The sequence below is a fragment of the Amphiura filiformis genome, chromosome 12 (assembly GCF_039555335.1).
Source record: "Amphiura filiformis chromosome 12, Afil_fr2py, whole genome shotgun sequence".
Lineage (NCBI taxonomy): Eukaryota > Metazoa > Echinodermata > Ophiuroidea > Amphilepidida > Amphiuridae > Amphiura > Amphiura filiformis.
In genome coordinates, this window is record NC_092639.1 from 46,141,922 (window position 1) to 46,165,289 (window position 23,368).

At 37.3% G+C, this 23,368-nt stretch overlaps 3 protein-coding genes across 3 annotated transcripts in view; all 3 read left to right on the forward strand.

Annotated features, from left to right (window-relative positions):
* The window catches only part of LOC140166287 (fibronectin-like), a 4,701-nt gene extending 3,603 nt beyond the window's left edge, over positions 1-1,098 (forward strand). Inside the window, exons 3-4 of the mRNA XM_072189699.1 lie at positions 272-434; positions 972-1,098. Coding sequence (XP_072045800.1) covers positions 272-434; positions 972-1,080 — 272 coding nt within the window. The 3' untranslated portion in view covers positions 1,081-1,098. The remainder of the gene's footprint in view (positions 1-271; positions 435-971) is intronic.
* On the forward strand, positions 1,082-15,449 carry LOC140166850 (tenascin-R-like). The gene is made up of 13 exons (XM_072190339.1): positions 1,082-1,088; positions 1,800-2,060; positions 2,615-2,887; positions 4,460-4,744; positions 5,907-6,188; positions 7,365-7,634; positions 9,758-10,045; positions 11,177-11,443; positions 11,679-11,956; positions 12,454-12,717; positions 13,339-13,614; positions 14,160-14,411; positions 15,317-15,449. Exons 1-9 carry the CDS (start codon positions 1,082-1,084, stop codon positions 11,777-11,779), a joined length of 2,034 nt encoding a protein of 677 aa, XP_072046440.1. The 3' UTR covers positions 11,780-11,956; positions 12,454-12,717; positions 13,339-13,614; positions 14,160-14,411; positions 15,317-15,449.
* The window catches only part of LOC140166851 (fibronectin-like), a 16,091-nt gene continuing 4,911 nt past the window's right edge, over positions 12,189-23,368 (forward strand). Inside the window, exons 1-11 of the mRNA XM_072190340.1 lie at positions 12,189-12,216; positions 12,454-12,717; positions 13,339-13,614; positions 14,160-14,411; positions 15,317-15,604; positions 15,963-16,271; positions 17,922-18,052; positions 18,917-19,052; positions 20,328-20,600; positions 21,195-21,482; positions 22,256-22,525. Of these exons, the coding sequence (XP_072046441.1) occupies positions 12,189-12,216; positions 12,454-12,717; positions 13,339-13,614; positions 14,160-14,411; positions 15,317-15,604; positions 15,963-16,271; positions 17,922-18,052; positions 18,917-19,052; positions 20,328-20,600; positions 21,195-21,482; positions 22,256-22,525 (2,515 nt within the window). The remainder of the gene's footprint in view (positions 12,217-12,453; positions 12,718-13,338; positions 13,615-14,159; positions 14,412-15,316; positions 15,605-15,962; positions 16,272-17,921; positions 18,053-18,916; positions 19,053-20,327; positions 20,601-21,194; positions 21,483-22,255; positions 22,526-23,368) is intronic.

The window sequence follows — 23,368 nt, forward strand, 5'->3', positions numbered from 1 at the left end:
ACGTTTAAAACCTACATTCAGCAGTTGATGGGTGAAATTCAGTTTTGTATCATACACAAAAAAATCTGTCATTTTAGTCCATGGTTAGGCAATGAAAACATCATACATGCGTCCGCGGTTGGATATCAATACACAAAGTCCGCGGTTGGCGGTGAGCACACACCGGTATGATAGACACAGAGGTGTGATTGTATGTAGGGTTGGTTAGTCAGTGGGGGTGTGTATGACTGTACATATATTTATTCTGTCACTAATTCTTTGCATTATTTAGAACCTCTTGCTCCACCTGGTGTCTGTCGAGTCGTCTCTGGCAGCATCACACCAGTGGGTCTTCGTCTCTCATGGAACGAAGCAGCGGGACAGTTTGGCCTTTACAAAGTGACCTACACAGAGCCTGGAGGTTTGTCTCAATATGAAGCAGGTGCTACTAATAGGTAGGATAAATAAATGTATGAAAATCTTAATGCATTGCATGCTGGTTTCAATATACAAAGTCCAAATTTTGAAATATTGTCTCAAAAATATCAAGAGCTATCTCAAGAACCAATGAACCAATATCGGACTTGTATTCATTTTAATTTATTTGTCATGCTAATTCAAAATATGGTCATGAAAATGTAAAAACTTTTTAAAAGAAAATTAGGAACATGCCGTCTACAGTCGACACCACCGGCGTGTCCAGGATCTTTTCCTGCGGGGGGCTCAGAGGGCCTTTCAGAGTTATGCGGGGGGCTTAATGGCTAAAAACGGCTGATTTTGCATGAATTTTAACAAAGTGCGTGGGGGGGCTTCAGCACTCAAAGCCCCCTGGACACGCCACTGGACACTTGCGTGGAGGTATAATCTGCATTTAATCGCATATTTTTATATTTGTGCATTTTTTTCTATTGTTTGTTAAGTATATCATGAGTTCAGACCTGATGACTTGGGACTTGATTTGAGATATGATTTGAATCAATTTTATTTGACAGAGACACCACAGAGCTTGATGTGACAAATCTATATCCAGCAACCGATTACCTATTCACTGTGGTGACAGTTAGTGGCACTGGTGACAGCGCTACCACAAGTAGCCCATGACATGCCCAGCAAGAACAGGTGAGTGCACCCTCATATGACTAAATCACACAAGTACTGCTGATTGGCTGCTGATTATCAGCAACATTATTAAGCTCCACCCACACAATCTGCTGCTTGTTAGCAATAGTTAAGCCACACCCATTTGGCAATCACTGACAGCCTGTGTACACACCTAGTGAATGGATGATTGATAAACCCCATGGAATAGGCCTGGGATGCACAATTCTTTTTTTTGTGGGCCAGTTTCAATTTCCAAACAATAAAGGTTAATAATCGTAATCGTATTAGTCATATTAGAATCATCCGTAGTGGGAAGAATGAACTATTGGAATATGAATAATTAATATTATGCAAATAAATTTATGCAAATTCAGATATTGGGTCATCCTAATTTAGCATAGATTTGAATACCTTTGCATAATTTTGCATAATCAAATAAGGTACCATAACATTTACAAAATATATTGAAATTTTACCATAATAATGGCATACATTTGAACAGAAAGACATTACTCCATAACAACAAATACTTATCATATGAAAATGCAATTTTACCCAAATATACATTCTAAGCTAATACAAATACAAATTATAATAAAAATAATAAAATGCATAATAATTATCATTTATATATAAGTATAAGCCTGATACAAGCCCAAATCATGTCAATGCACTTTACAAAAAAAAGTTATATATCAAGTATTTTTTAAAACTTTCAGATCCAATACCCACTGGGGAAATCTTTGTGCGTGATTTTGGCGACACCTCGATCACGGCACTGTGGGCGCCTATCACAGGAGCAACAGTGTATTTCCTATCCATCCAGCCACCTCATGCAGACAGCAATCAAGAAACATTTGTGGAAGGTGATCCACTTGAGTTTACATTCACAGGATTGGCACAGGGGACTGAATATACTATACAGGTTGTAGCAAACTCTGGCGGAGGTCAGCAGGATTTCTCCACTACACAGATAACAAGTAAGGATTTCGTTTTATTTAAGGACTCGGATAGTGGGGGACTTCTTACAAATGTTAACTTCATCATTCAACTCCCAATTTTAACCCTAACCGTGCCTGTGGTTTCTTTGCTATCGGAAGGAAAGAAGAAACAAAAAGGAGAGAAGATGAACAAAGAAGTCACTTTGTACCCTCTCCTTTTTTTTCACCCACAATGCGTGCAAAGTGGACCTTTTGGCCTTTGGTGATGGGGCAACCCCAGCCCATGGCTATGCCCCTGGTTATGTGGGGTAAAGACCTTTATATCGTATCAGGTGAGTATTAAACTCTAACGCTAACTCCAAACTCCAATCTGGAGTCAAGTCATCTAGGGCTCGAGTCTTGTGTCAAGGATTTGAGATTTAAGTCTTATAGTTGTAGTCCAATTCTTATAGTTGAAGTCCAATTCATTTAGGATTTGAGACTTGAGTCGAGTCATGTTCCTAAAGTGTTGAGTTTAGTCCTGATTTGAGTTGAATCACTTGAGTTCAGTCATTATAAGTCTTTCTAATATCTTCATGTGTTTATATTTTCAGACCCAGGGAAACCAGGTACGATATCCACAGTATCGAAGACATCCACATCCATTGACATCAGCTTTGTCCCAGCTCCCGGTTCTTTTGACCGTTATGCTATTTTCTATATTGACCCATCTGGAAGTCGCAATCTTGCTGGTGAAACAGCCGATCAGGTGTTCACCATCGATTTGCTTTTCCCCGGTACTACATATGATATTGAGGTGGAAACGGTGGTCGGCACCAATGGAAATGAACTGAGAAGTCTGCCATCAGAGTACACAGAAACAACTTGTGAGTCTTTTTTTTTTCTATATCGATGGCTGTATTTATTTGAAATCAGCCATACACCAGATTTAAGAAAAGTCTTCCACAGGTCTATTGCCATTTGGTCTAATACCATTTCGTCTAATTCTCGTTTAGTCTATATTCAATTGGTCTATTACCAGAAAGGCTAATTGCCACTTAGTCTAATAATCATATAGTCTAATGTCCATTTAGTCTAATATTGTTTGGTCTAATAACCAGTATGTCTACTAACCATATAGTCTAATAACCATTTGGTCTAATATTTTTTTAATAACCATTTGGTCTACTAACCGTTTGGTCTAATAACCGTATGGTCTAATACTCGTATGGTCTAATAACCAGTTAGTCTAATACCATTTCGTCTATTTATTAATAAACTAAATGCTTGTAAGACTAAATGGTGTGTAGACCAAATGGGTATTAGACCAAATGGCTATTAGACCTATTGGTTATAGACCAAATGAGTATTAGACTAAATGGTTGTTAGACTAAATGGTTTTAGACTTATTGGTTATTAGACTAAATGGTTATCGGACCAAATGGTTATCGGACCAAATGGTTAAATGACCAAATGATTATTGGACGTAGTGGATATAGACCTAATGCATTTAGACGAAATGGATTTAGACGAAATGGATATTAGACCAAATGGTATTAGACCAAATGGCAAATCCCCTTCCACAGAGGGGGTATGTTTTTCAAATGGAATTAGCTTGGGTTAATTATTTTGAAACCCATATATACTACCCTGTATATGGCTGTACTTATATCTTCCACAACTGGAGTGATTTTTTTCAAAAGGAAGTTAGTAGTTACCCATTATTGTCTATTCTATGTGAAACCCATACTCCCTCTGTGGAAGACTCAAGACTGTAGCTAAATCTTAGCTTAATCTTCCAGGGAGAGAGTGAAGAATTCAAACGAAAAAGTCCAGATTACAGGCTGAAAGCTTTAATTTAGAAGATTGCTATACAAATAGAGGTACAGATATATGCAGACAACTTAATTAAAGCCATAATGTATGCTCTTTTAAAATGAGTTTGGTAATCTTTTTTCAAACCTGTTGTATTTGTAATGTTTACACATGTCCCAACTTACACCTAATTGGAGCCAAATTCATTGTGTTATAGAACATTACAGGTAAGTGTCTAAGATCGTATGTGAGGTTTTTTTTTAATTGTACATCATTAGTTTGCCTTAAAATGACAAGAACTCTATATATAATCTGAACATACTATAGTAGGAAATAGGAAAGATAGCAAATGGACAAAAAAGGTAACAGACCGCAGTCAAAATCTCAGCATCACCAGATAATGAGGGCCAATTGTTCCATGAAATGCGACAGGCAAACTTGCTACCCACTTACCGCGTATTTTTACGGTCTATCGCGAAGGCACACAACGCTCTATCGCATATACGTGAAGGTATGCAATGCTGGCGTGATTGTTAGACATGGCACAATCGAACGATCGGCCCTCATGAATATGCGAGAATTCACAGCATACATTGCCTATTGATACACGGTCTGTATGTAACACATTCCTTTTCTCTACACAGTGCCAGCAGCTGAGGGCGTTCTGATTATCAGTGACTGCACCACAACTACTATTGAGATTCTGTGGGCCAAACCTAATGATCCTGATGTGCAACAATATATCGTCAGTTTGTTACGCCTTGATGGCAGCACCGCCATTGTCCAAACTATACCAGTGGGTACAACACCAACGCCTGTGTATACAATAGGCGACATACCAGGGCAAGCGTTGATACCAGGGCGCGAGTACCATATCTCGGTGGCGTTTGCTGGGACAACGACAGTGTTAACAGCAATTCAAAGAACAAGTAAGTACAAGAATAGAGTCGGCTATTACAGTTGAAATCCATACACCCCCTATGTAAGACATGATCTTAATCTTCCACAATGGATGCATGATTCTGTTTGAAATCTATACCCCCTGTGTGGACGTTTAAGGTCATGTCTTCCATGTGGGTGTATGAGTTGATTCAACTGGAATAGCTTATCTCAATGCATGGATAAACATTTGGATCTTTGGAAATTTCACATAATGCTGAATCCATGTATGTGTTGATTGGGCTATTCCATTTAAAACCCATACTACCCCAGTGGAAGATTTTGAAAATATCTTCTACAGGGGGAGTATATGAATTTCAAATGGAATGAACACATTAGGCAACTCCATTTGAATTTATACACCCTCTGAGAAAGATTCAACCTGAATCTTCCACTGAGGGAGGGAGAGTTTGAAATGGATCTGCTAATGTGTTCATTCCATTTGATATTCATCTCCTACTATGGAAGATATTTCCAAAATCTTCCACAGGGGTAGTGTGGATTTTAAATGGAATAGCCCATTGCAACAGGTGTGTATCGCAGGATTTGACACTAGGATTCAGTGTATGACTGTTTGAGCATAGATTCTAAATAACTACTAGTCTCTAACACAGTTGCATTATGACTATAATGTAAACTCAGTAAACCTCCTCCAACAGGCTATCAGCAGAGAGCAGAAGTCTATGCTCCACATAGGAAAAGGACGTCTAATGTCCATCCGTCCATCTAGTTGAAACAAAGGCACACTGAATAGCTATCAAGTGGTTACAGGAGTGGAAGTCATCCAGCTATATCTCAACACCAGATACAAGCTGTTTGACCTCTGACCTCTCCCAATGAATATGGATGAAGCTTAACAGACTACATACTGGAGTTGGGCCCGATTGTGGAGCAGAGCAGTTGACAGCCTGCCAACCATATGTCATCTCCGAGTTCCTGTTCTATCACCCACTAAATGTAGCCCAGAGCCTGGAGATGTTGACACAGATACAATATACTGGCTACTCAACACTCAACTTGAGATATAGCTATATACCCTTTGGTTTTAATGTTTCATTCCCAAGGAGAAGACCACTGTACATTAAAATCATCAACATTTATGAAACTCCAATCTTAAATGAATTTCATTTCGTATTTTCTTCTTCAAAACAGAACCAACTCAACCTGGAACACTCCGTGTTATCGAGTCCACATCAAGTAGCATTGAGGTTTCATGGTCACCTGCCTCCAATGACTACACTGGATATTGCATCAGTTATAGTACCGTAGGGAGCGCTCTTGAAATCCAAGCAGGAACTGTATATTCACCGACAACTACATTCCTTATTGATGGCTTAGACCCTAGCACTGGGTATGTCATCTATGTACGCACAAAAAGTGGCTGCGGAAGTTCCGCTACCGTCAGTGTGCCAAGAACGGTTAATGTGTTAACAAGTAAGTACTTTCCACCTGTATATTTTTTTCATTGTTTTTATTTTAGGTCAGTATTATCTTTACATGAGCTTTTAAAATGTTTTTCCTCAAATGTTTTGTTTATGCATGAAAATCTCAATTTATTGGGATTTTCAAATAATAAAAAATGACAAAAACAAAGAATCTGGACAACCAAATAACAAATTTTGTTAGACAAAACAAATAAGTTTTTACTTACTTATATTTCTTCCATCTTACCAGAGGACTTCATCGGATCTGAACATTTGATCCACTTTCCCAAGACAAGAGAGACAGACTTTTACGGTCAATTGTATTTATGAGATCGGGCTGCCAAAACTGCAATCTCAGTTATGTTGGTGGGACCACTCATATGTTTGGTATTATGCTTGCGGACAATCAAGCAGAAGTTAAGAAAGCGAATGAGAAAAGTTCACTCGGTCAGAACACAAGGCTTCAGAACAAGAACAAATTAAGTCAGCCATATCAGATCATGATGCAAGGGCAAATCATGTTGCCAATTAAGACAACACTTGACAGGGAGCATGTTAGAAAGTCTAGAGAACTATGGATAGTGATGGAGATCAGAAAATGGGGGACAAAGACCAAAGACCATGAATAGAGAGGAAGGCACTTATTTCCTAAGTCACAAGGCACTTATTTCCCTAGTCATGTATATGATCTACTTTTGAAGTCTGCAAAAGAGACTACAGACAAGAGACAACAGGAAGGTAGTTTCCTGCCAAAGTGGGTCAGATATTCAGATCTGATGAAGTCCTACATTGAGATTGACAAAATATAAGCAAGGAAAAACTTACTGCTTTTTTCAAGCAAATATTGGTATTTGATTTGGAGAACAAACTTGATGAATCTATTCTCCAAAGACTCTTGAAATTTTCACTTTTTTTTTCTTTTGTACAAAAAACAATTAAACACATAAATAACCAAGGAAAAAATGCACATATTTATATAATTATGTAAAACTAGGAGATCACCCGTCTTTCGCAGTTTGTAAATTCATAGAGTTAGGATTTGATTGTTGGCAAGTTTTACACGAAATGTTATAAGGACAAGGACAATCTGTTTTCCAAAATAATGTAAACTGTAAAAGTTTTTAGCATTACCAATTCGCCAAACTCAGTAATTTATGATAATGATGACTGACCCCTTTTTCTTTAGGAGCGGAACTTCTTGATATCATCTTTTCCAGTGACAACTTTATTACCGTGGATTGGACAAATGTCCCGTCTAGCAGTTCTAACTACCGTTTGGAACTTGAGCAGAATGGCGTTGTTATAAATGATCAGACCAAAACAGTGACTAGACAGAACAGTGCAAACTACATATACAGAGAAAACCTCAACCTTCCAGAGCCTAGTTCTTTTTATACTGTAAGACTCTACACAGTCTCACCTAGGCAGGAAAGAGATAATGTACTGTTCAGAGCAGGTGAGCAAGTCTATTTATTAATCTTTTTTTTTGCCCAATAGTAACAGCATAAATATAATTTAGACTACCAACAGCCATTTAAAGGGCACTTTGTGATCCAGAACCTCATCCCTTCACTTACTCCAAAAAAGAATTTGTACCTTTAGCAGGCCTTGCTATTTGAGGCGAGTGATCACTCTCGCTCGCCACCGCTCCCCCAAGTGAGCGGTTTTTCACTCGCCATAGACAATACATATCGCTCGCAGCGAATCACCCAAAATTGAACTACATTGAAGTTTCAGCACTTTCAATGTATTCGATTTATCGTAATAACTTTGCCTAAATCCCTGAACTCCTGAAAATGAAAGATAGGGTGTCAACAGTGCACAAGTGCTATATATTGGTATATGAATTATCCTTTAGACCTAGAGAGTGATACGACCACTCGCCTAGCATCATGCTAGCGAGTGATTGACCACTCGCATTTAACCCCATGAGAACTACCTGCCGATTGGCCAAAAGAAGTTTTCATTATCAATTGGACCAATCAGCAACATTGTTAGAATAATTTCACCACATAAACAAAATGGGGTGAATTATTTGCAAAGCTCCATTCTGATTGGTGATTAAAATGAATTAAGATATCATGTAATTGACCAATCAAGAGGCAATGTTAGATCGGCAGGTAGTTATCATGGGGTTAAAATTTTATACGACAAAGTCTGCATCAGAAACCTAAGACTATAATAATAAATGTTTGTGTGCATAAGCTTTCTTGAAGATTTGTTTATTTGACAAAGATATATCGTCCAATTTGTGTTCCTGTCTGTCAGCAGACAGAAATTACAGTGGCCTTTGGTGCAATGTGATACATGCAATTATGCCTCTTTATTGGTCAATTACATGATATCTTCATTTTAATCACCAATCAGAATGGAGCTTTGTAATTCTGCAAAACTTGCTAATTCAATGTCCATATTAACTGACATTTTTGGAAATAAGTTTTTTGTGTGGATATCTATTGAAGTAAATTCATGAAGATGAAGAACTATATCCTATCCTAAAAAGAGAATGCTAAAATCAGGAAATGCCTGTTTAAGAAAAATAACAGGCAAGCAGGCAGATTTGTGTATGTGTGTAGTGAGAGTAACTCAAATTTCAATTGTTTGTTTTGTTTCGTTCCTTTGTTTTCCGGCACTCAAAAGGTCTTCACACTTGACAAAGGTCTATGACCGAAAATTTGTGTTTTATTTTTGCTATGCAAATAAATTAATATTAGGCCAAAAAAAAAAAGGTTTGTCTCAAAGCTGACGAGAAATTTAAAAACAAATGCGAAATGCGATTTTTTTTTTTTTTTTATTCCGACTTTTTTTCATGGTATTTTTTAGGTACAAGAAGCTTTAAAAATGCCCGAAAATACGAAAATAATAAAAAATAAAATAAAAATAAAAATATTGCCTACCTGGCCCTCTGTTGATCAGATTAGGTCAGTTTAGATTGTCATGTAATTTGTGAACAACTCACTGAACTGCCGGCCGGCGTGAATCGAAGAAAAAGTGACAAAAATTTGACCATGAATTGTGTTTTATAGTCAAAATATTCCACTAATTCGATTAATATAATGATATTTGGCCTAAACTTGAACTCATTTGAAATGAAATGTCAGTTTTATTGAGTTTTTACACTCATCCATGTGCTTGCAATGCTGTTGAATTCTGCACTTTGGCGATGTTGGAACTGCATTTTATTGATTTCGGCGAACTTTTATGGCATAAAGCAACATTTTTATAGTAAGTGCACTGCTTGGAAACTTTCTTAAAAAGCGAGATAGTTGGTTTAGAATCACGGCGAGAAAATTTTGAGAAAAAAGTCTGATTTTCGCCGATTTTTTTTCTGGAAAAAACTATAAAATTTTTTTTTTTGAAATAAAAAAATATTTCCTCTTTTTTTTTTTGTAAATTTGTGTGTTTTTATATATTTTTGCTTATTTTTTGAGACATACTTTTTTTTTTTTTTTGGCCTTATGTGGTTTGACACCAACTATTTCTCTTGGACTTTATTATTGATCATTTTTCAAACCTACGCAGCCACTACTTGTTCATGTTTCAATATATATCTATGAAAACTATGTTATTTAATTTCAGCTCCATCAAGCCCTCCCAGTACCAGTCTTCAGACCACCAATGTTATGCACAACAATTTGCGTGTCGTTTGGGAAGCACCTGACACAGGTTCTTTTGATGGATACATAATAGAATACGACCCTGATAATGGCCAGATAGAATCTGGAACAGAGCTTCCAAAAGATCAGACTTCGATAACCTTGACCGGTTTGACGCCAAATATAGAATACACGGTGCGTGTCCGTACCTTCGTTGGCTACAATGGCAACATGCGTACGAGCAGTGCATCGGCAACCACAGTGAGCACAGGTGAGATTTCTAGTAGTAGGGGTTACACAGTGAAGGGTCATATGTGACGTATCATGTCAAAAGGAGACACTTTTGGGCAGGTGTCAATTTTGAGGTTTTTACATATCTTAAATATAGAGATATTTTGCTCCACAACGCCGTTTTCCCCAATGAAATCGGACATTCCTAAGTGAAGATATTGAGTTCGTAAGTTATGGCACTATAAAATTGGAAATTGAGATATCGGCCTTTAAAAATATTATTGACAATGTTGAGAGTAGGAATTACCTTGAAACATGTCTCAAAAAATAAAAGATGCCAGTTATATTCCGATCTGAAACTATCAGACAATATATTTAACATTAATAACATCACAAATTAGCAACAAACTCAAATTGTGAAAATATCACCCCGGGCAGATTTTTGGCTATTTCTCCATTTACGATCCTGCCCAAAAGTGTCTCCTTTTGACATGACCGTCACAATTATTTTGTTCATCATTTGCACAGATAACAAGATTTTCAGTTAGTGTGGGGCCCTTAAATATTCTTTGTTAGCAAGGTACTGGAATGAATTAAGACCTTGTTGGTTTGGTAAACGGAACTTCCGGCGAATTAATCGGGAGAAATGCATTATGGGAAGTGTAGGATGCCTTCTCTGGTGGTTATCCAATTTATTATTCATACATTTTCCTCTTTTTTTCACAAATGATCAGATTCAGGTCTGTATTATTCATACATTGTCAGTGTTCGAATTAATTCTTTTATCTTAGGGTGCACTTTTGCACCCCATTTCGAAAGTTGACTGCCTCATCCCCCACTTTACCCCATCAAAATGCATATTTTGGTATCAGGTCAAAGCTCATATTTTTCTCATTAACATATAGGTGTTCCAAATCGGTATATATCTGAAGAAATCATTAAAAAAACTGTTGAATTAGTCCGAACTGTGGTATACCACGTTTGAGACTAATTTGACAGGTTTTTGATGATATCTTCGGAAGTGCACCGATTTAGAACTCCTAATTTCAATATGTTGATGAGAAAAATAGGATCTCTCATCCTAGCTCCTTCAAATAGCAATGCTTGTATATACATAAATATTTTCCTTTGTCAGTTTTACCTAACACACATTTCATTTTGTCGTTCACAGGTATCGGTGAAGCAGGTAAACTTACCATCAATAACTGTGACACTGACACTCTTACCGTGAGCTGGACGGATCAAAGTAGTTTTAACGGCAATACAATAATAGACTTCCAGCTACAATACCTGCCCCTTGGAACACCGCAGACGTTCACTCGTAACAGTCGTCTCGCTGTATTTACCGGTCTGACTCCGGGCAGATCATACACTCTCATTTTGAGAGGTAGGACTGGTGCTGGCACTTTAGAACTGGATCGCATAGTTCAAACTACTGGTGAGTATTTGTGAAAGATTTTTTCATCTCCGTCTCCATCGTCGTCATCTTCATCTTTGTTAATATTTATTATTATTACCGTTACCTGAATGGGTGACTCCATTTGAAATCTATACCCCCTTTGTGGGAGATTAATTCCATATCTTCCAAAGGGGTTGATGGATTTCAACTGGAATAGCCCAAAACTTTCACTTAGATGCCAAGTAAGAATCTCTTATTTCCTATTCGCCTTCAGCACCTGCCCCACCTGAAAACTTTGCCAGAACTGCAAGTAGCGCATACAGCCTCACCTTTGATTGGGATGTGCCTGTAGGTGATTCGACTTCTTTGAAGTGACCTTTGACCCAGCAGATGGTCTTGGAGCTGGTGAAACACTGCCCTTGAGAGTTGACAAAAGTGCAGTACCAACTATTACTCTTGAAAATCTCATGGCATTTACCAAGTACTGAAGTGTGTGTTACGAGCAAGAGTGGAGCGAAATCAAGTGAGCCTCGTGTGATTGTGTCTTCACAAGTAAGTTTCTTTAATTCTCTCCACACAAGTGTCGACTGCAGATGACAAGTTTCAATTTTTTTTTAATTCAACAATTTCAGAATTGTACATTTTCATGACCATATTTGGAATCAGCATGAAAAATACATCAGATTGAGTACAAACAAACCTAGTATTAGTTCAGTGGTTCTTATGATAGTTCTTGATATTTTGAGAAAATATCTCAAAACTTGGACTTTTTATGTTGATGCATATGGCTTGCACGCAAAGCATTAAACAGGGTAGTTTGAGTTTAATCCAATTAAATTATTTTTTGCCTAAAGATATCATTCATTCATTCATTCATTCATGCATTCATTCATTCATTCATTCATTATACTTGTCCATAATAATTGTAAGTAATACACCACTGTTGGAATTACTTATCAATTGATTTGTTTAAAAAAACACTAAAGATGATTATGAGTTAAATCTAAGGTTCCCATAAATCTTAACCCTTTGGCTCTCTTTCTCTTCAGGACCGTTACCCCCTGGTGAGCTGGCAATAGAAGACTTTGGCAGCACCACAATTACAGTGTCATGGGGTCCTGCATTGGATCCTGCGGCCACTGGTTACAGTCTCACAGCTGTACCAGTAAGTGGTGGACAGAACGCATTCCGCAATGTTGGTATAACTACGACTCAGGCGACATTTACTGGACTTGATCCAGGAACCAACTATTTGATTTCTTTGAGTATTGATAATGTTGCTGGTAGTTCAACGCAGATCAGCCAGTACACACGTAAGTTGGTTATTCAAAGCTTGTAGTACAAACCAATTGACAAACCAATTGACCTTTTGTGTGCAAAAATAAGGCCCTCTAGTTTGTTATTCTAGGAATGGGAGGGCTCAGAGAAGATGTCTTAGACTTCCCACAATGCATTTTTCCCATTTTAATTTCCTGTACTAATCTGTACTGATCTGCTATCTATTGTAACATGGGTCAACAGTGACAAAATGTACCTCAATGAACAGAACACATCCAATCTTGCAAAATGTGTATATTTCTTGGCTATTGATGCATGTTTAACCCCCTCTATTCTCAAAATGAAAATAAAGAGAACCTGTACAAAGTAATAGAGTGTCATTTGATGAAATGAGGTGATATCTGATGTTGCAAAGGATTTTGGGAAGGGTTAGACATCTTTTCTACAGAGGACCCTTGTGTAAAACAGTGCTTAGTTCACTGATCTTGGCTACCCCTTTTTTATGTCTGAAATAAATAAATATAAATTAAAGTAATCAATGTTCATTACATGTAGCAGAACAGTCTTTTGAGCAAATTGTGAGAATTTTTTTTAAAGATTTCACCGTCACAAAGCTTATCACTCAAAATACTTACTATGGTAAATTTTTTGTTCAGGTCCAAACAGACCAGGATCAATAACCATCGTGGAGACAACACAGACACGCATTTTAATCAGATGGAGTCCCGCCATTGGCAACTTTGATGAGTACGTCGTCACATTTGCTTCTGGAGATAACCAGGAAGAAATCATCACCACGGTGCCAAGAGGGGCCGAGCTGTCCGCCGAAGTGGACGAATTGAATCCGGACACAATCTACACATTTAATGTATATGCCGTGGTGTCAAGTGACAACATAAGGAGTGCACCATCAACAAGAGATATAAGGACAGGTTTGTTTAGTAGTCATACTCTGATTGCATCTTTGTATCTATCTTGGTTACCGTAATTAAGATGGGATCTGGTGGACCATGCCGGTATGTTCTTTTTTTCTTTCCACCAGGCCCAAGTACAGGTGAATAAAAATGGAAAAACAAAACAAACAAACAAAAAAATTTGTTTAGTAGTTTATATTGTATTGTCTGTAATAAATGCCAGTTAACCTTCTTTCTTGCCTCAAAAAGTCAACAACTCAAAAAATTTTTTTATACAAATCAGACTCACCTCCAGTACCACAAAAAACTTAATTTTTCCTCTGAACTATTTCTGGTTAGTTGTCAATTCTGCCAAATAAAAAATATAGAAATACAAATTGACGAAAACAACAATTCAAGCAAGTAGGAGTCTTTAAGTTAGTCTGACCTACAACAATACAATAAACAGCTTACCCCTGACAAGCTTGGCTTCTTGAGCCCAGTCAATATCTGAAAGAGTGTGTCTTTCAATGTGAAAAGATTTAACACTAGTTGTGCCCTTTACTTATTTTATCCTTTTGCAGATGATGAAGTGCTGCTCTTTGAGAAGATCAGTTCCAGAGAGCTGAAAGTCAGTTGGCCTTCCCTAAGTACAACACTGGACTATGAGATCTTCTACACGCCGCCAGACGGGGACCAACCCAACCCAGTCACAACATCTGCAAGAGAGATCACCTATGGTGATCTCACGCCTGGAAAGCATTATGAGTTCAAACTCTACACAATAGATGCCAGTGGCAATAGAAACTTGTGGGATGTGGCATCATATGTTATGCGTAAGTTCTGGCATGTTTACTATACTCTACTATGTGAAAGATGATAGGCAGATCCAATATTTTGAGTAATAACGTAGCTGGTATCCACATATTGGGCCTCTCTGTCATCTACCGCACGGTAGAGGATGGTAAAATCAATAATAATATCATTTTTATTCTCATTTTTAATCAGTTAAATATTATTTTAATAACTAGTTTTATTGAGCAAAAATTTAATTACTGTCATAAAAACTCCCCTGATTCTAATGAACCAAACTCCATCTTTATGTTTGCGGTTGCACGTACTGCAGGCATGCTTGAGTATTATGCACAAGGTCTATGCACTACATTTGCATGTGCCTCTACAAGCGTGTTATGCGTTATCAATACTAGTGATGAAGTAGTGTCGTCCACTGCTTGATAGACGACACCCGAAATCATGGTCAAATCAGATGTGTCTAGAAATTAAACCACTCCCACTGAATAAGATGCAGGTTTAATAAATAGGAGATGTTAATCATAACAGAAGAGAGGCCAGACCCATGAAATGGGCTATTCCATTCAAAATCCACACTCCCCTTGTGGAAGATTTTGGAAATATGTTCCACAAGGGGAGTATGTTTTTCAAATGTAATCGATCAGAGTCAATCATTTCGAAACCCATACTCCCCCTGCATTATGGCTTTACCTATATCTTGCTACTGGAGTAAGTGTTTCAAATGTAAGATTACGGTACCTAATTGTCTGTTCTATTCAAAACTCATACTCCCTCTGTGGAAGACTTTAGCTAAATCTTCTACAGGTGGAGTGTGGATTTTAAATGGAATAGCCCAAAAATATTTCAAAACTTGAACTTTTTCCGTTGAAGCGAATGGCTAGCACGCAGAGCATTAAGGCTTTCACTTTCTTTACCATTCATCTTACAGCACCACTTAGACCAGATATCACCCAGATCACCTGTAGGGCCACCATCTGCTATCTCTGGGTCAATTCTCCCGATGGTATCTATGACATACTTGTCGTCATAGCAACACCACTGATCGCAGGACAAGGTACCGGCACACAAGGCACCACGACAGTGATTTATCCAAGGGATGGCTGTCCGTACATCATAGTTACCGGCTTGACGCCTAACACCAATTATCTCTTTGAAGTTACGGCTCAGTCTGGACGTTTAGCTTTGTCTCCAACTGACTCACAACAGCAGTCTACCGGTAAGTTTTGCTTGTAAATTTTCCCTTTTTGCTTGTTTCAATTCAATTTTACATACAATAGTAAACTACCCATACCTAAACGTGCTAAGCAGTGTATGGGGTATGGGGGGTCGCTAAGGTACTTGGCTGGTACTGTGCGGTACCCGGGGACCGGAGTACCAGTTTAGTACCAGTGCAGTACCACTGCTGGTGGGTTTTATGCAGTAGCAGCATTGGTACTCTGTAGGTACTCTGTGTGTATACCAGTTGGATATCTTGGCGACGATGTACCGGTTCAAGCTTGTTGTGTAATTTGTATCTTTGTATGTTTGATGGCATTTGCTTACTGTTTATATCCCAATGTGCTTGTGTATTTCAGAGATAGTCAACCCAGGCGAGCTGTACATTGAACAATTTGAACCTCATTCCCTGACTGTTGCCTGGATACCAGTAGATGCAGATAACATTGCATCCTACATACTCGCTGCCTACAACGAAGCAACAGGTATACTGGTGAGATCCACACAAGTCTTACCGGGTAGTACTGCTGATTTCAGCTGGATGATTTCAAATGTTGGTTCTAATACAGGACAAATTATCCAACCAGGGGAATTGTACCAGATAACTTTGAATACCAGAAATGCAAATGGCAATGATATCACTAATGATGTTATTCAGCAGTATACAAGTAAGTTGGACAGATGATGCATATATTTTGCTTCATTTTTGCATCTTTGTTTTTGTTTGATCTGTGATTGTTTCTTTACTTAATTGTTTATATTGTTACTTTATCTGACTTAGTTGACTTTGTATTTTCTCATGTTTAACCTTTTCAATGTAATACAAAACAATATGCATCTGACCCCATCTGATCCAGCCCATCTGATGACAAAAATGTTAAATCTCAATGCAGAAACCAATTAAATTCAGCGCTAACAAGCTTAGCCACACTCACTGACTAAGAATAGCGAACTATGGACACTTACCTAAGATCTTTACTCTGACAGCTACTAAACATCAGATAGCTTAATAGAATATCCAATGCAGATTGAAACACATCACAAGAAATAAGTCCCCCTCTCAATATTTCATCATAACATCATAAGGTAAAATTTAGTACCAACAAAACTAACTTAGAAATAATTATATCACTGTTTACTAAGTGTTTTGTGAAAATGAAAGATATCCACGACTTCATGGCTTAATGAGCCCAAGTGGAAGACAAAAACTGCCCTTTTTAAAAGTCACAAAGTAGGCCTATACTTGTTAATTGCAAGGTGTATTGGGACAAGAAATGGGACTGGCCACCTAAGAACTTACTGTGCTGAGCTCTGAACCAAGAAAGAGATTTGAATGGCTGAATGATCATGAATTGATTACACATTAGAGTAAATGTTCATTTGGTGGGGATTTTAAACTGTACTCAACCACATGTGTTTTTCCATTAGTAACAAGCCATGAATCAACTTTTGTGACAAGCATAGGGATACTTTGTGACTTTTGAAAAGGGCAGTTTTTGTCTTCCATTGAGCTCATTCAGCCATCAAGTCATGGACATCTTCCATTTTCCTACAACACTTAGTATACAGTCATATAATTTTTTCAAAGTTGGTTTTATTGGTACAAAATTTTACCTTACGATGTTATGACGAAATGTTAAAAGGCGGACTTATTTCTTGTGATGTGAAGTAAAAAGATTAAAACTTTCAACTGCACTCACCAGGTTATTTTCCCAAATATTTCAGAACCAACTGGTTCCTTCCTCAGTGGGTGATGGTGTGTGAGATGCTGCTGAAATCAGTGTTTCTAGAAGATCTTCTACTAGAGTTGCCAGTTGGTTTCACTGATTTCAGCAAGTGATGTGTTTATATGAAACTTTCAAAGTGCAAGAAAATAAAGAAATGACGGCTATCATGGCTAGGACATCTACTTAGACTGCCACAAGACACACATACCAGAAGAGCCATAACAGAATATCTGAGCAAAATAAAAAAGCCTAGAGAAAAGCCAAAAACTGCTTGGATGTCTTTGATTCAAAAAGAACTGAAACAACTAAATGAAACTCTAATCAGGGGTGTGATTTGCATTTTCAGAGTTTTTCATATTTTTTATTTTTTTGACTGCATAAACACCTGGTAACGGTTATCCCACACAGAATTTAGCGCATCAAGGAATCGGAAGGCCAATTTTATTGCTACTCGGACGTTTGTTCAGTTGGTCAGTGTCGATGGTCTGTAGCTGATCCTTGAAGTTATGATCAAATAATTTAAGAAATTAATTTGTAAGTCAACATGAAGTTGATATATTAATTTATTTCAAATTTCTCTGTCATTCTCAGAGCCCCTGGCTCCATTGGAACTGTACTTTACGCAGAGTAGTGGCAATACTGTGATGCTGACATGGACACCGACTATTGGTAATAAAGACGGCTATGAGATATGCTATGGACCAGATGGCAATATCTTCACGGTAGGTGATCAAAAGTGTTGGCAGGGCTGTTACCTGGCACGCATTTGGTGTATTATTCCCGACTTGGTATTTTTATTGTGTTTTGAGAAAAAAAGTCTGATTTTCCCGAATTTTTCCGCAAAAAATATTTAAAAATTTTTTTTGGAAATAAACAAAATTCTGTGTTTCTTTTTTTTTTTCAAATTGCTTGATATCTTCCATAGGGGGTGTGTGGATTTGAATTTGAATGGCCCAATTTAACAATTTGGCGGTCTGCAGATTTAATACGTGTTGTCTTTAGGAGTATGACGTACATAACAGGCTATTCCATTTAAAATCCACCCTACTCCTGTGGAAGATTTGGGAAATATCTAGAGGGGAGTATGTTTTCAAATGTAATAAACAGGGTCAATCATTTTCAAACCCATACTCCCCCTGTATATGGCTTTACCAATAGACAAATCTGACAAGTCAAGTGATGGTCAGAATTAACTCACCCATAGCTGATGAGGGCTATCCATGCCAAAATAGCTTAGTTTGTTTGGATTGAGATCCAAGACACCCACTATCGCTAGCGCATTGGAGCGCAAAGCACTTGCATCACATCACAGGAGCGGTAAACGTTGCACGCGTGTGATACTGGCTTCGTGTAAAATGGATGGATGGCCCCAGCTATGGCTGCCAGTGAGGTGTAGGAATGTGTCAAGTCGGATTTGTGTATATATTTGACAACTGCAGTGAGTATTTCAAATGGAAGTTACCCAACTGTCTATTCTATTTGAAACCCATACTCCCTCTGTGGAAGATATTTCCCAAATCTAGCAAAGAGGGAGTGTGTATTTGAAATGGAATATGCATTTAGTATTATTATGACTTATCCTGCAGGTTCAAGCAGGAACAACAAGCTACCAATTGACAGTTGCTGATCCTTCTACTCAGTATGCTGTGTCTGTTGCAGCATATGTAGGAGATGGACCTGAGAGAACACGCAGTGATAGAACAACAAGGTTCCTTACATTGGGTGAGTTAAAACAAAACAATATTGGTGATTTTTTTTTTTGATATAAAAAAAGCAAAAAAACAAATTGATTTATTTGATCTAAATCAGGTTCTTTTTTATTTAAATAATTTTTTTTTAATTCTAAGAACTGCTATCCCCCATGATAACGTCAAAAGAGACCAATGGAATGCTAGATATAATACGCTCCTGTTCTGCAGTTGAGCACTTTCTGACTATCTCCGATAGACAGACTGACTCTGAATAGACTTTGGCTGTGTTGACACCATGGAATGTATATTCTTTCACATTCCAAGTGATGGTAGTCCACCCAAAGCATTTCATCGTGTAAGATCTGACGATTGCCTTTTAGGCATGAAACTCAAATGTGACTACCTATTCTGGAAGGTCTGTTCTTTGAATTTTTTGATATAAAACTATACGCAAACCTCTCTGGTATTTAATTACAGAAATCGAAACAAGTTTTTACATGTGAAAATGTTTTTAAAAAATTTTGGTAAAATCATGGGAAAACCCTTAAAGATGAATTTTTAGCAATAAATAAAATGACAGAGATATTTTAATTGTATCCAAATGGTGTAGAAGTATTAGGAATGAAGTAAAACAGTCAATTTAAAAGGGCATTTTCGTGATCCACAGCCTCATCCCCACTTTTCTCAAAAAAAGTTGAGATTTTTATACCACTGAAACCTCTGGCTACATAATGCTTATGTACCAAATATTTCTCTCATATTAATTTGTTTATCATATATATCGTGAAATTTCAATTTCGTTCTGGTATACCAGAACAAAATTGCAAAACATGTCTATGGAGCAGTGTAATATGCATAAACATGCATAACTCGCAAAGGCAAAATCGGAATCAACTGAAATTTTGGGAATAAGCTTTTTTTTTGTGGATATCTACTGAAATATGTCACAAAAAGAGGATGCTGAAATGGTAAAAATTAAAAAAGTTGATATAAATCAGTGATTTATTAAAAATGATCATTTGATTTAAATCATACAACCCTGCTACCAAAGTCAGGGGTGGATCCAGTAGGGGGACACCATCCTCCCAGTTAATCAAAATAGGCCCACCTTAGGTGAGTGTGATGTCTACCCTCTCCCTTAATTGACCAATTGAGTCACTCATTCATTAGCCCCATTTGAAATTCACACTCCCTGCATGGGAGATTAAGATCATGTCTTCATACAGGGTGTATGAATTTCAACTGGAATTGCTTAATCCATAAAACTCTTCAACATTTGTTTGATATGTGTTTACAATATAACCAGATGATGGGCTTCCAGGAGACATAACAATAGTGGACGTCACCACGACATCCATTGAGATCAGCTGGACAGAAGCTTTAGGTAGCACAGTAACTGGTTACCAGGTCTCCATTGAGTCTGTGATTAATGGTGGAACTCCGACCCCGATACCAGTGGCTATTTCAGCAGCAAGAGAATATGAATTCTTTAGTTTACAGTCTTGTACAGAGTACTTGATTAAAGTCACATTCCTGGGTACCAATCCATTGTTGGTTAGGTCTAAGACACAGCTAACAAGTAAGTGATATTTTTTCTTTTGTGTTTCGCATTGTCTTACGCCCTGCCAGGGTGAAGCATATAGGCCTCCTCCTTCTTCATTATTTTTTTTTTCTTTTAGTTTGACGGGAATAAGCAGTATATGATGTTATTTAAGGATATAGGAAAAGTGATCTCGTACAGGAATTGAACCCAGGACCTCAGGTTTATGAACCCTGCACCTTAACCACTTGGCCATGGGAGCTTCATGATTAGGCAGACTGAAAATTCAACCAATAAACATTGATGTGCATTTTAAGTGGAGAAAAATGTGTTTAACAGTTATTTCACTTGTTATTTTGGTTGCAGTTTCAAGTAATAATCATATATTATTATAAAGATGCAACTAAAAAAACCTCTATCTGTTGAAAAAATTGTTAAAAAATCTATTACAAAAATAATTATTTCAATTAAATCAAAATGTTGATACTTTTTGCTCAAAAAAACCCAAAATGCACACAACCTACAGGAAACAACATTTTTTCAGCCTAAAGCTAATTAGAACCAACTTACAAAATATTTGGAGTAAAATTGTCTCGTTTAAAGTTGACTGTATATATTTTTTTTCTCACACAGGACCTGGCCAGCCATTTTCTCTGGCAGCTCTCAATGCAGATGCCTTAACAATTCTCATCAGCTGGACTGCTAACGGCAATGCAGATTTCTACAATGTTGAGATCAAAGATTCAGGCACCAGTGACAGCGAATACCAGTTTGTTGATCAAGTGGACGGTTCTTTGACGCAATATACTATTCAGGATCTAGCGCCTTCAACAAGCTACAGAATCCGACTGACTGCACAGTGCGGTACCACGGAAAGCAATCGGGCAGTGAGTACACCGAGGGAAACCACTGCCTCTACAAGTAAGATTTCTTTATGGTCACTTCATTTCTAATATGAAATGAATCCATAAGCTGACATGCTTTAGGCCTTATCTTTTATGCATATACATTGTTTGCTTTTAAACAAATTCATTATTTTTCTCCATGCACTTTATTGATCAGGTCAGCTTCATAATTTTCCTTTTTAGACTCGAACTTTGGTGAGGTTGATCTAAATCAAAAAAGATAATAAAATGCATTACTAGATCTTTGTATCTAGTTTGTGAAAATCAATAAGAAAACAAATTTACTAATGATTTTTTTTTAATGTTGTCCACAAAATGTTGGGTGTAAATCATGCTTTTTATGATTTTTCCAAAACTGAGCATTTTAGATCAATCTGGCCTCACAGTTGGATCCATCTAATTTTTTCTAAATGTGTATACTTTAATGAACAATTAGCAGTAATGAGCCCTTAAAGTTTCCATAATTCCAGGGATAACACCAACCTTACAACCCTGCAATTGGTTATTTCATGCTCAATGTATGAGAATTAGACAATTAACGGGATGAATTTTTGTTTTTACTATCCTCTACCATGTGACAGATGATAGGCAGGTCCAATATTTTGAGTAGTGGAAAAATAAAATATTGGACCTGCCTGTCTTCTTCTTCACAATGTTATTGAATATAAATTAAGTTACCTTCATAAAAACTTTTATTGTTACACCAATCGAACATTTTTTTAGGCTTAATTGTTTGTGTAATCAACAGAAGAATAACACCAAACTGTTACTCTATTTGTGTCATTCCAGCTGGCCTACCACTGTGTACAATTGTGATCACAGACAAGTCAACAAGTAGCTTGGAAACCCAGTGGGGTCAATGTCAAGGAATTACCACTTACTACCTGGACATCAAGCCCAGACCACCTGGTAGTGGTATCTGGCCCAAACCTCTGGTAGCTGCTTCTTTAGATAGTCTAATTTACACCTTCACTGGATTGGATCCTGGTAGACTTTACACTGTACTTCTTGGTACTGATGCTAACCAGCCTCCACAGAGCACGGATACAGCTTATACAAGTGAGTAACACAAATATATGGGCTTAGATCATCTTAATTAAATCCTGTCTCAAAGATGCCGTGCGTGTTAGTAAAAGCTTGCGGGTAGTCGTCTTTGAAAATCAAGAAATTTAATTTTTTTTTTAATCTCTTTTTATTTATTTTTAACAAAAAGGCGAAAATAAAACTCAAAATTCGTATTTGATTTCAAATTTTGATTTTTTTTTTCGCAAAAATAATAAAAGAGAAGAATAATAGTTTGTAGCAGTGACTTTTTTGTCTACTATTCCAACATTTGCAACATTGGATATTTTTTGCACAAAATGCTTGTCCAAAATCCTGTACTGACACATAAAAAAAAGTAAATTAAAAAAAAATACTACTGCATTCCGCATTAGATTTTCAATTTCTCACAAGCTTTGAGACACGGGATTTAATTAATATGGCCTTATCATCAAAGTTCACCTTTTGCATAGATCCACTATCTTGCTATAATATTTTGCAGTAAGGGAGGACAGTTTTTATGGTCTACTTAGCTCAGCAATGCTTTGCTGTCTTCGATAATGGTTCATATGCGCTAGAAGCGTTCGATAGGAACAAGCAAACAGTATACTGAGTTTGCTGATATCTATCGCAGCCTTCAGCAGAGCAGCAGGATTAAAAAAATGGTCCATGGTAAAACCATAATCAGTTTCCTTTGTGTTCAGTAAGTACATAACGACCCACTTATCAACTACTCAAGTGGTCATTAAATAAGCATATCTGGGGTTGTGTTTTGCAGTCAATAGAAAGTCAATAGTGCAATTAAGTTTCAAGGGGTTGTTAATTCAAGCATGGTCGTAAAATAGATTCGATCAATATTTG

Bases quoted from the DNA above. Each gene is read 5' to 3' on its own strand.
- LOC140166850 (XM_072190339.1), top strand. The intron at 6,189-7,364 runs GTAAGTACTTTC...CTTTTTCTTTAG, and splicing joins AACGGTTAATGTGTTAACAA to GAGCGGAACTTCTTGATATC. The intron at 10,046-11,176 runs GTGAGATTTCTA...TGTCGTTCACAG, and splicing joins GGCAACCACAGTGAGCACAG to GTATCGGTGAAGCAGGTAAA.